This window comes from Pseudochaenichthys georgianus, chromosome 23, assembly GCF_902827115.2.
Source record: "Pseudochaenichthys georgianus chromosome 23, fPseGeo1.2, whole genome shotgun sequence".
Lineage (NCBI taxonomy): Eukaryota > Metazoa > Chordata > Actinopteri > Perciformes > Channichthyidae > Pseudochaenichthys > Pseudochaenichthys georgianus.
Genome location: NC_047525.1, coordinates 18,986,547 through 18,999,048, shown reverse-complemented (window position 1 = coordinate 18,999,048; position 12,502 = coordinate 18,986,547). Strand labels below are relative to the sequence as shown.

At 44.6% G+C, this 12,502-nt stretch overlaps 1 protein-coding gene across 1 annotated transcript in view; it reads right to left on the bottom strand.

Annotated features, from left to right (window-relative positions):
- The window catches only part of LOC117439088 (copine-8), an 87,110-nt gene that overhangs the window by 25,851 nt on the left and 48,757 nt on the right, over window positions 1-12,502 (bottom strand). The window contains exons 7-11 of the mRNA XM_034074820.2: window positions 10,733-10,796; window positions 5,930-6,033; window positions 5,288-5,392; window positions 1,634-1,675; window positions 522-597 (exon numbers count right to left, since the gene is read on the bottom strand). Of these exons, the coding sequence (XP_033930711.1) occupies window positions 522-597; window positions 1,634-1,675; window positions 5,288-5,392; window positions 5,930-6,033; window positions 10,733-10,796 (391 nt within the window). The remainder of the gene's footprint in view (window positions 1-521; window positions 598-1,633; window positions 1,676-5,287; window positions 5,393-5,929; window positions 6,034-10,732; window positions 10,797-12,502) is intronic.

The following is a 12,502-nucleotide window of genomic DNA, read 5'->3' as shown; positions in this document are numbered from 1 at the left end:
CAGATTACACATCATGAGTGTCAGCGCCCCATTGTGTGTGAATGCCCCAGGTTTCATGAACGTTCTTTATTGTTCTTGATATTTTTTCTCTCTGTTTTTTAAAAGACTATTTTACATTGCTTGAGTGCTCTTCAAGTTTGTCTTAGGATTTGCTCCATCCTGCTTTTTTACTGGGCTCATTTTGAAATGTTCATCGAGACCGCAACATACATTTTATAAAGGTATGTCACATAACAGATGTTATTCCTAATCCAACGATCAATAAAAAGAACATATCATCTGCTGGATGGAAACCTGAGAGTATAAGCAGTCCAATAACTTGTCTGGAGAGGAGAATGCATGCACACACACGCACACGCACACACACACACACACACACACACACACAACACACACACACACACACACACACACACACACACACACACACACACACACACACACACACACACACGCACGCGCACACACACACACAACACACACACACACACACACACACACACACACACACACACACACACCTCATAGACGTTGAACTGGCTCTGCCCTCTGGATAGTTCTCTGTAGCTGGTGCTGAACTCCCCGATAAAGTCATGACTTCAGAGAGAAGCGAGGGAGACACAAAGAAAGAACAGAATAAATATTTAAGAAACACAACTGTTTGACAAAATACACTATTTGATTATCCAAGGTAGCACACACTGTCCAGACCATAATGTAGTGGCAACCCATAGTTATGTGAGTAAAAGTAAGATTTACGATATTGGAATTTGTCGTTAGTGGATATTAAAGAAGACACCAAGAAGACACCAAACGCTTAAGTTCATTGAAACAGTGTGATACAAATTGTTAGCGCTTCTCAGTCCTGTTAAAAAACACCAACATGCCCCTGTGTTCCCTCTATCAGATTGAGTGACACTTATTAGATTGCAAGGCATAGAGAATAGATAAATAACAGAGTCCAGACTCATCATTAAAAAGTTAATCAGTGACGATCCTGCTTCCTTACCTACTGAAAACACTGCTGTTAATTAAGTGGGACTTGGATTAGCTTTGCTGTACACAGGAAGATAACGTGTGTTGAATGTCAATGTAATCAAGATAAAAGGTAATAAGATAATGAATTGCTGGGTATTTAATGGTGATTGGGTATTGAGGTCAGATTTATATCTGTACATTAACCTGGTATATTCACAATCTTGTAACCAAACTCAATAGCAATATGAAAATTGGCTGGAATTAATAAATTGGTCTCCTATTAGGTTACATTTTTGAAAGATGAATTGTCATATTTGTTTTTTTGTTGCTAATACTAAAAAATGTATTTTTTGCGCTAGTAATTAACAAAAAATAGCAGACGATAATAATGAAATAATAATACAATATATTCAATATTAAAGACTTAAAATAACTTGATAATCAATAGTTATATTATGTAATTTTTTTTATTTATATCATTGTTTTATTCCATTTAATTTGGTATTAGCCATTTTTCTTTAACTTCATAAGATTCTATAAATATTTTGTCACGAAAAGTAGTATGATATATGATCCCAGGCTGTGATCCAAGGGTAGTGAAATAGCTAAATTGCTAAAATAACAATAGAAATAGGCATTACAAGAGAGGAAATACCTGCCATCTCTGTCCCAGTCGTACACCTCGACCTTGATTGTTCTGTTGGGAGAGGAAGAAATGATGACTGTATTGTGGATTCTCCTGGTGTGCTTCCTCGTTGTAACACAGATAAAAGAACAGGGTTGCTTGACATTTACGATAAAAAAGGCAACATTTCAAGTGAAAAATGACTTACTATACTCAAATTTGCAGTGATAAAGGTCTACTTTCTATCCTTTTACGCAACACAATTATAAAATATAGATAAACTTGATCGGGAAAATGTTCAGTTCTTTTGTCATTGTTGTCATGGAGGCGTAAGGAGATCCATTGTGCAGCTTATCTTTATTCCAACACACTGTGTACCTGTCACTGTATTTATCTCTGGTAATGTGCTCTGCTCATTTCCAGACACATCTATTTCTGCATCCCATAAAAAAGCAAACAGAAGAGTCTGCAGGAGGCAGATATGCTGCCATATCAATCCATCGACCAATATCTTCACCAAGAGGGTCATTTCTCTGCTTTCAAAAGCAGGAGCGCAGTACGTGGGGGACAAAAGAACCAGAATTAAAACAGACAGAGCAAAGGGCTCTCTGTGGCAGAAAATGAAGAGGAGTGAGCACGGGGAGGAGAAAACGGTGTAAAAATGACACCAAACTGACATAAAATAAATACAGGAGTGACATCATGTACTGCTCGTTCTTTCTCAGCCAATTAGGTTTGTCTTTCTGACAGCGGGAACTCCATATATGTCAATCTTTACTGTATAAAAGTTTGCGAGCAGACAGTAACATTTCATGAATCTTTTATGATTTTTCCACAGCTTTAGAGCTTTCTAAAACAATCAAATACCTGAGCCAAAAAAAAAAAACACTTCTACATACTCCTCGTCTTCCGATATGAGAAGAGGGTGGACAAAAAAATCATCATTAAAGCGATGCTAGGAAAGGAGGCAATAAATGTGAGGAGGAGGGAACTGGCTGAGTGATTGTGATGGGCACTCCGGGGATGAAAGTGTCTCCTGGTTGGCTTAACACTCTCTCCTCCAGAGAATCGTGTGTGTGTATGTGTGTGTTCGTGGAGTGGCTGTTTACTGGGCGTGTCTCATTAAGGCAGCGAGTGTTATGCCTCATCTCTGTCAAAAAAAATCCCCCTCGCTCTGACGAGGTCACACGAAATTGACAATGACTTCAATTGTGGGTTTCATTGTACGTGCGTGTATGCATGCTTGTGTGTGTGTGTGTGTGTTTGTGTGTGTGCATGCAGGGCCGCCCCTGGCCAACTTGGGGCCCCAAGCGACATTGTGAGATGAGCCCCCCCCCCCCCCCCCCCAATCGACAGGAGTGAAAAAAAATGTTTTGGAAACAAAGTAGGCTACTTTGCAAATATAATTCCTGTTTATTATTATTATTATCAACACAGTTACTTTTTTATACAGTGAGGTAAATGGTAAATGTGCATGTATGTCGTTCAGTATGCGTTTACAGGTGAATACGTCTGCATTTCCTGCCAAATACTAGCCTCAAAAAGATTAAAATATAATGAATGCAAATAAACTACTTCTACTAATAATAATAATCAATTCAATAATATAAATACTACATTATTTTATTATAATATAGTTGTAATATAGTCAAGACAAAACATGCTTATGACATGCTCAAAAACTGATATTTCTTAAATCTGTATTCAAATGTAGTTCCCTCTGTCAGCAATGTATCAACAACTACACACACATTTCTATCAGTATTTCTATGTGTTGTGGTTGACATGATGATGACTGTTAGGATTTAAGGGGAGAGGCTGAGCATCACCATGAAATGTGCAAATTGACATAAAAATGAATAAAAGGGGGAAAAATGTTTTTTAGGCTGTAAACTTGAACTGTCATGTAAGCCAACTAGACAGACAGTTTATCACTCTTCCTCCTGTACATTGGCAGATAAAAGGCATAACATACTTGAATGAATGTTAAATAAAGAATGCTGGAAATAACTGCATCTCCATTAGCCTATATGCTATGCAGAGACTGCCTTCTTCATGTCGTGAATTGCAGCTGATGTTTTAATATGGCAATTGGCAATTTGACTTATACAACATTCGAAAGTTGTACATTTGACTCATACAATAACCAACCTTCGAGTGATGCTCTAGTTTCTTCATGTTTTGTTTTGTTCCCCTCTTGCTTGCGCCGGACTGAAACTGTCTTTTCACCGACATCTCTTCACCTGCACCAGTGGCCGTATCAAAGCCGTAATTGGTCAGATGTCGATTCATTGCAACGGTGTCGGGTTACAGACGTGCTCCCCTTGTCACCTCTCACTCTCGCGGGGGTGCACGGAGAACTGCGCATAGCAGCTGAGGCCCTCTGGGCGGGGCCCCATGCCTGTGTGCATGTGTGAGTGAGCACCTATCTGCAGAGACACTGTTCTGTATTGTTTTCCAGCTTGAGCTCCTCCTTATCTCTTTTCCCAGGCTGCACACAGACAGATTCAATGTGTGTGTGTGTGTGTGTGTGTGTGTGTGTGTGTGTGTGTGTGTGTGTGTGTGTGTGTGTGTGTGTGTGTGTGTGTGTGTGTGTGTGTGTGTGTGTGTGTGTGTGTGTGTGTGTGTGTGTGTGTGTGTGTGTGTGTGTGTGTGTGTGTGTGTGTGTGTGTGTGTGTGTGTGTGTGTGTGTGTGTGTGTGTGTGTGTGTGTGTGTGTGTGTGTGTGTGTGTGTGTGTGTGCAGTCCAGTGTGACTCTTCTGAATCTCACATTGATAAGACTTAACTAATCTGATAAGCTTATTGGAGCAAACTTCAGATCAATGCTGCTGTCTGCTAGCTAAGCCAAACCCTATTGTCTGCTTCTGTAAATCTTTCAGTACACCGCTGCAGTCACTCACACTGGAGATAGACGCAAACACATGACTCGCATGAGAAAGATATACTGTTACCTATATATTTGTTTTGTGTCTAGGACTTCTCCTGAGAAAAAGTAAACCCTGAAAAAAAGATCTGTAGATAGCAATACAAAGTAAGATTTGAAATGAAAAAGAAGAGGCAACATAACAATTAAAACAACATTTTTAACAGGTCGATATGTTTTGCAGCTTTCTCCACTGATTGCCTTTATTTGTCGTATGTGTTTATCAGTCAGACAGATACAACTCCTATTACATGAGCCTCTATCAGTCATTTCCTAGCATGCTCCTAAACATCTTCATATTGCAAGACACAAGTTCACACAAAAGGTCACCAGAAAATAACGTTACTTGCCTCCAAATAATGATGTATGCATCATCTAGAGAATAAATCTCACCTCGGCATTGACTTGGATAGTAAATAAGACCAAATTACACATCCATGCTTACGTTTCCAGGGAATATTACAAATAATAAACCTTTATTCTATGCCAAATCCCCATTTTCCAACATATTGACCTGTCAGACGAACCCAGCTTCATGCATTTTTCATTCAAACTGGATTTTCAATGTATAAGAGAAAGAGCCACCGTGTTATGCTGTGTGTACGCTCCACACTGGAGGACCATCCATCATTATCTCGCATGAGATTTTCAGTAAATAACTCCATGATTCAGGGGATTGTCCGGGGTGGTTGTTTTCTATTTAAGTTGCCGTAATAGCTTGGTATATATATATACACAGTATATATAGAAAAAGGACTCACCTGTCGTGATCCCCATTGCAAAGAGCCCGGACGGGGATTTTAAAGGCCTGCCACACTGGGTTCAACGTATTCTTGATCACCTCTGTCTTGTGGCAGATGGTAAACCTGCAGGGAGAAAGAAAAAGAGAGACATTGACATGTGTTGGTAGAGAGAGGGGAATAGAAGAAGGCAGTGGAGTTAAAGAGGAGACTTTCAGCAAACTGAGAGTAGACGTGAAGGGTTGTGGAAGCTGGACTTCACACACATGCACAGAAATACACAAAAAAAACACACACTGCAAAGAGGGGATTTCTGTTCTGTTGGCTAGCAGGTGGACTCGGTATCTTCTCCACTCAGAGCACAAGGTCTTATCTGACTTGTCACACACTGCAGGGTGGAAAGCCCACAGACACACACATTTAGAATCTATACATACAGCACTGCACTCTAACGCTTCCTGCTTCCACACACACTCACATTGGTGTGTTCCACATGTAATGCACCCACATGCTTTAAACAGGCAGCATGGCTTTTAATCTGAGTGGCGAATCGATAAAACCAATTTCCTTTGGGTGCAAAGGAAGGATTAAACTAAACATGAAAGGGGAGAAGGACCGATGGAGGGAGAGTGAAGGAGGAAGGGTGTGGGGGGGGGAACTCACGTGCCATCCTCGTTGCTCCTGTAGAAAACCAGGAAGGGGTCGGACTTGCCGAAGAAATCTTTTTTGTCCAACTTGTTCCCGCAGAACTGCATCATCACTGATTCCTGATGAGGAAATCAACATAGAAAAATAAATAAAATCCATATGTAAAGAATATGGCTTAGACATTGTACACACACATTCCCGAGTGATGTGACTTTTCAATGCTGGAGAATGTCTTAATTATTATATTTCCTTTCCCACTGATAATTATTATTATCCTCTCTGAAGAACCAGCACCTTACCGTAGTTTGTGTGCCCTGATGAACCTGGGGGCTGTGTTGTCTGGAACCTTGTGTTCCTGGTAGGGTCTCCCATGGCAAATTGGTCTCAGGCAAGGGGCCAGACTAAGATTGGTTCAAAAGACCTCATGAAAGAAACAACAAGAAGCGAGGATACCCGGCCCGGAGGAAGCCCGGGGTCCCTTTCTGGAGCCAGGCCCAGAAGGAGGACTCGTCGGCGAGCGTCTGGTGGCCGGGCTTGCCACGGAGCCCGGCCGGGCCCAGCCCGAAAAGGCAACGTTGGCAACACCTCCGCTTCTCCGTCCCGCGGGCCCACCACCTACGGGAAACAGCGATGGGGTCGGGTGCGCTGCCAGAAGGGTGGCAGTGAAAGCGGAGGGTCTCGACGGACCAGACCCGGGCGACAGAAGCTGGCTCTGGGGGGGAAGGATCCGGAGCTTGTGCGGGAGGTGGAGCGTTACCAGTTGGATCTGGTTGGGCTCACCTCTACGCACAGCGTCGGCTCTGGAACCTTACTTCTGGATAGGGGTTGGACTCTATTCTTCTCCGGAAGAGGCGCCGGGCAGGTGTGGGGATACTCACAAGTCCCCGGTTGGGTGCTTCGCTGTTGGAGTTTACCCCAGTGGGCGAGAGGGTCGCCTCCCTACGCCTGCGGGTTATGGGGGGGAAAACTCTGACTGTTGTATGTGCTTATGCACCCAACAGCAGTTCAGAGTATACAGCCTTCTTGGAGACCCTGGAAAGAGTCCTGTATGGGGCTCCTGAAGGGGACTCTTTAGTCTTGCTGGGAGACTTCAACGCACATTTGGGCAATGATGGAGACACTTGGAGGGGCATGATTGGGAGGAACGGCCCCCCTGATCTGAACCGGAGTGGTGGTTTGTTACTGGACTTCTGTGCTAGTCATGGATTGGCCATAACAAACACCATGTTTGAACATAAGGATGCTCATAAGTGTACGTGGTACCAGAGCACCCTAGGCAGAAGGTCCATGATCGATTTCGTTATCGTATCATCGGACCTGAGGCCGTATGTTTTGGACACTCGGGTAAAGAGAGGGGTGGAGTTGTCAACTGATCACCATCTGGTGGTGAGTTGGGTCGAGTGGCGGCGGAAGCCTCTGGATAGACCTGGTAAGCCCAAACGTGTAGTTCGGGTGAACTGGGAACGTCTGGAGGAGGCCCAAGTTCAGGAGGCCTTCAACTCACACCTCTGGCGGAGCTTTTCAGGCATTCCTGTGGAGGTTGGGGACATTGAACCAGAGTGGTCGGTGTTCAAAGCCTCTATTGCCGAAGCCGCGGCGGGGAGCCGTGGTCTCAAGGTCCTAGGTGCCTCAAGGGGCGGTAACCCTCGAACCTCCTGGTGGACACCGGTGGTCAGGGAAGCCGTCCGACTGAAGAAGGAGGCCTTCAGGGATTTGTTATCCCGGGGGACTCCCGAAGCAGTTGCATGGTGCCGACAGGCCCGAAGGGCAGCAGCCTCATCCGTGGCCGAGGCAAAGCAGCGGGTGTGGGAGAAGTTCGGAGAAGACATGGAGAAGGACTTTCGGGAGGCACCAAAGTTGTTCTGGAAAACTGTCCGACACCTCAGGAGGGGGAAGCAGGGAACCATCCAAGCTGTGTACAGTAAGGATGGGACGTTGTTGACCTCAACTGATGGAGTGTTAGGGCGTTGGAAGGAATACTTTGAGGAACTCCTGAACCTGACAACTCCACCGTCTATGTTAGAGGCAGAGCTGGAGTATGACGGGGGATCAACACCAATCTCCCGGGGGGAGGTCACTGAGGTCGTTAAACAACTCCACAGTGGCAAAGCCCCAGGGGTGGATGAGATCCGCCCGGAAATGCTGAAGGCTCTGGGTGTTGAGGGACTGTCATGGTTGACACGTCTCGTCAACATTGCGTGGAAGTCGGAAACAGTACCGAAGGAGTGGCAGACCGGGGTGGTGGTTCCCCTTTTTAAAAAGGGGGATCAGAGGGTGTGTGCCAATTACAGAGGCATCACACTACTCAGCCTCCCCGGGAAAGTTTACTCCAAGGTACTCGAAAGGAGGGTCAGGCCGATTGTCGAACCTCAGATTGAGGAGGAACAATGCGGATTCCGTCCTGGTCGTGGAACGACGGATCAGCTTTTTACTCTCGCAAGGATCCTGGAGGGGACCTGGGAGTACGCTTATCCGGTCTACATGTGTTTTGTAGACTTGGAGAAGGCGTATGACCGGGTTCCCAGGGAGTTACTGTGGGAGGTGCTGCGGGAGTATGGGGTGAGGGGGTCTCTACTCAGGGCCATCCAATCTCTGTACTCCCAAAGCGAGAGCTGTGTCCGGGTCCTCGGCAGTAAGTCGGACCCATTTCCGGTGAGGGTTGGCCTCCGCCAGGGCTGCACTTTGTCACCAATCCTGTTTGTAATATACATGGATTGGATTTTGAGGCGTAGTCATGGGGGAGGGGGTCTGCAGTTCGGTGGACTAAGGATTGCACCACTGCTTTTTGCAGATGATGTGGTTCTGATGGCTTCATCGGTCTGCGACCTTCAGCACTCACTGGATCGGTTTGCAACCGAGTGTGAAGTGGCTGGGATGAGGATCAGCACCTCCAAATCTGAGGCCATGGTTCTCAGCAGGAAACCGATGGACTGTCCACTCCAAGTAGGGAATGAGTCCTTACCCCAAGTGAAGGAGTTCAAGTATTTCGGGGTCTTGTTCTCGAGTGAGGGAACAATGGAGCGTGAGATGGGCCGGAGAATCGGAGCAGCGGGAGCGGTACTGCAGTCGCTTTACCACACCGTTGTGACGAAAAGGGAACTGAGCCAGAAGGCAAAGCTCTCTGTCTACCGGGCCATTTTCGTTCCTACCCTCACCTATGGTCATGAAGGATGGGTCATGACCGAAAGAACGAGATCGTGGATACAAGCGGCCGAGATGGGGTTTTCTCCGCAGGGTGGCTGGTGTCTCCCTTAGGGATAAAGTGAGAAGTTCGGTCATCCGGGAGGGACTCGGAGTTGAGCCGCTCCTCCTTCGCGTCGAAAGGAGCCAGTTGAGGTGGTTCGGGCACCTAGTTAGGATGCCACCTGGGCGCCTCCCTATGGAGGTGTTCCAGGCACGTCTAGCTGGGAAGAGACCTAGGACCAGGTGGAGGGATTATATCTCTTCGCTGGCCTGGGAGCGCCTTGGGATCCCCCAGTCAGAGCTGGTTGATGTCGCCAGGGAAAAGGAAGTCTGGGGCTCTCTGATGGAACTGCTACCCCCGCGACCCGACCACGGATAAGCGGGAGGAGATGGATGGATGGACTGATAATTATACAATAAATCCAAACGCTTTTTCTTTTTTAATTGTTGACTTAAAGGTGACATGTCATGCTTTTCCGGTTATTACCCGTTCCCTTGTGTGTTATGAAGGTTTCTATGCATGTAAATGGTGTGCAGAGTCAAAACCCTCAAAGTACACCATGTAGCGAGTAAAACTCTAACACAGAAAATACCTCCCCAAAACGCCTCGTTGGAGATACGTCACTGTCCATTTGATTCTTCCGGGTACATCATGATGTCATGTCGTCCACGGAACGAAATGGACCAATCCGTGGAGCCGTTACGTTACGTCTGCGGAGCCGTTACTTTAAGCCCCCGCTGATTGGTCCAAATTGACCAATCCACAGACTTCCTCATACACGCACTCAGTGCAAGCAGCTCTGCTGATTTCTCTTCCCTGGCTGCAGGCTGATAACAGACAGCTGGGATCGCGGCGAAATTCTCTCTGCAGACCCATTCTCACAGCGTTTATCAACCTTTTTCTTACTCAATATCAAGCCACACTTATTGTTTTTACTTCGGCTGTGACTTTGTGTGTGCTCAGGGTGAGTTTGGCTGTGTTTCGCTGTGTATTGCTAAACAAGGAAATCACACCTCCACGGAGTTCAGCGCGATTCACAACGTCCCGACTGGTCCCGACCAATCGGAGCACACTGGGCTCACAGGGAGGGGGGGGGCAAGAGCTGCAACGAGCCGTTTAGTTGAGAGTGAATACTGCTGAATACACATACTTTACAGAGATGCTGTATGCGAAACCAATGTGAGTTTGGAAAATTGCACAGTATAAATCTATTCTAGTAGACCACAACAATGGAGTTATGATCAGTGGAAATGGCCATGACATGGGACCTTTAAAGTAATGTGTGATTTTGTTTTTCTATGGTGCCCCAAAAAATTATTTTAATATAAATGTAAATAGTTTAAAAAGGATGGAAAAATAAGTAGATCTAAGTTAAACACACAAAAGGGACAACATTCATTATTTTTAAATGAGTTTTTATCAACTCTCTGCAGGCAGAAGAAATACAAAAAAAAGAAAGAGCTTTTGTTAAAGGAAAGGAAAAGCTACATTTATATCTAAGCTGTGTTTTAATTATTTTACTTACATTGTTATTTATTGATGTATTCCATGATATATTGTTAAATATCTGATTTGTATTTCTTTATGTGGAAACTAAACACATGAAATCCCCAGCAGTCTACATGCGTCCTCACCCTGCAGTTGTTCAGCTCCTCGGCTTTCACGATGATGGTCCCGCATTTCTTCCCTTGAATGCCCCTGAACACAACACAAGAACAGGTTAAGGGTTAACATGTCACCAACACATGGGGGGTGTATTTGGCATGACAAGGTTTTTTCCTCTGCTTTCCTCTGCACTCGACTACGAGGTCAAGTCGCCTTTGTGAGATTATCTCAACTTGACCGTGTCTCATTGCTTTGTTTGTTTACTCAGAGATATTACATACAGCCCCTGAGGCGTGTTGCCTGGATAGATTTGTCAGATTTGTACCGGTTTCCACAAAACATGTATTACTTTAAAAAAAAAATCTGAACTACAGTTTCAGTGGACAAACCGCAAGGTATTTTCACTTCAGAAAGTGGCCTCACATGACCTGTTTCTGCTTTGTCAATATAGACCTCACATTGGCTGTTAAGTATATGGATTCAGCTGTCGATGGGTTGGACTTAAATCTAAATTAGGCATGGTGAATGTTAAGGACCTCAGTGTAGCATCATTTCCGGTCAAACAGTTAAAATACAGACAACTCCTCCTTAAATGTGAAAATGCATAATGAAGACTTACTGGAAATCTTTGCTTTATGAACACACCCCTGTTTAGACTTTGGTCAGGAATAAACCTCATGGAAAGTTTTACAACATAGTAGAGCCTCACAACATTTACAGAATACAACATGTACACTGTTGAGCATGAGGTGTGTGTGTGTGTGTGTGTGTGTGTGTGTGTGTGTGTGTGTGTGTGTGTGTGTGTGTGTGTGTGTGTGTGTGTGTGTGTGTGTGTGTGTGTGTGTGTGTGTATGTATGTGTGTGTGTGTGTGTGTGTGTGTGTGTGTGTGTGTGTGTGTGTGTGTGTGTGTGTGTGTGTGTGTGTGTGTGTGTGTGTGTGTGTGTGTGTGTGTGTGTGTGTGTGTGTGTGTGTGTGTGTGTGTGTGTGTGTGTGTGTGTGTGTGTGTGTGTGTGTGTGTCATTGGGCAGTTGCAGCTGTGGTCATGAGCACTCAGTCTGTTAGGGAATAGTCAAAGATGGATTGTTTATCTTCTTAGATGTAACCCCTTCTCTTTAATTGAATATTTCACGTAGAAAGTGACCATTTATACCACAAATCCTTGAAGAACGCTTTGTATTTCTTGCATGCCTCCACGGTGAACAAAGCTGTTTTGCTTTTGTCAAACACGGAACTAATTTGTAAGAATTAATCAAGACGTTTCTCAGTTTTTCGATTATTGTGCACGTTGGAGGCATGGGAGAACAATTAAGAATTCAAAGTAACACAGGGCGGAAAACTGTACAAAAACTCATTATGGGGTACTTATCTTGGTAATAAAACTGAGATATAATATAATAACTTTAATATAGTCCTCATACCAGAACCAAGGCCAGAGAAGTATTTAAAGAAACATATTCAGAGCAGAAGAATACAATTTCAGCCGACATTTGAGAGGTTTTGCACTCTGACAAAGGGCCTGTCGTGTGATGATCTCCACTCTCAGAGACCCACCTGGCACAAATCCACTCAGGCAGTCATTCAGACAGCACAGAATTGGGGTTGAGGACATATTCCTGAATTTAAAGCAAGTCTCTTTTTACTCAAGCACTATATATAAGTGGAAATTGCTTTTGAAATAGCAGACTTGAGCTAATGATTTGCATTCACCTTGTAAAGGTGATGCCCTTTTTTACTCGGAGATCTGGAGATGGGAAAGTAAAATAGCCTCTTGAAGGAAGAGACTTTCTCTATGTCTTTC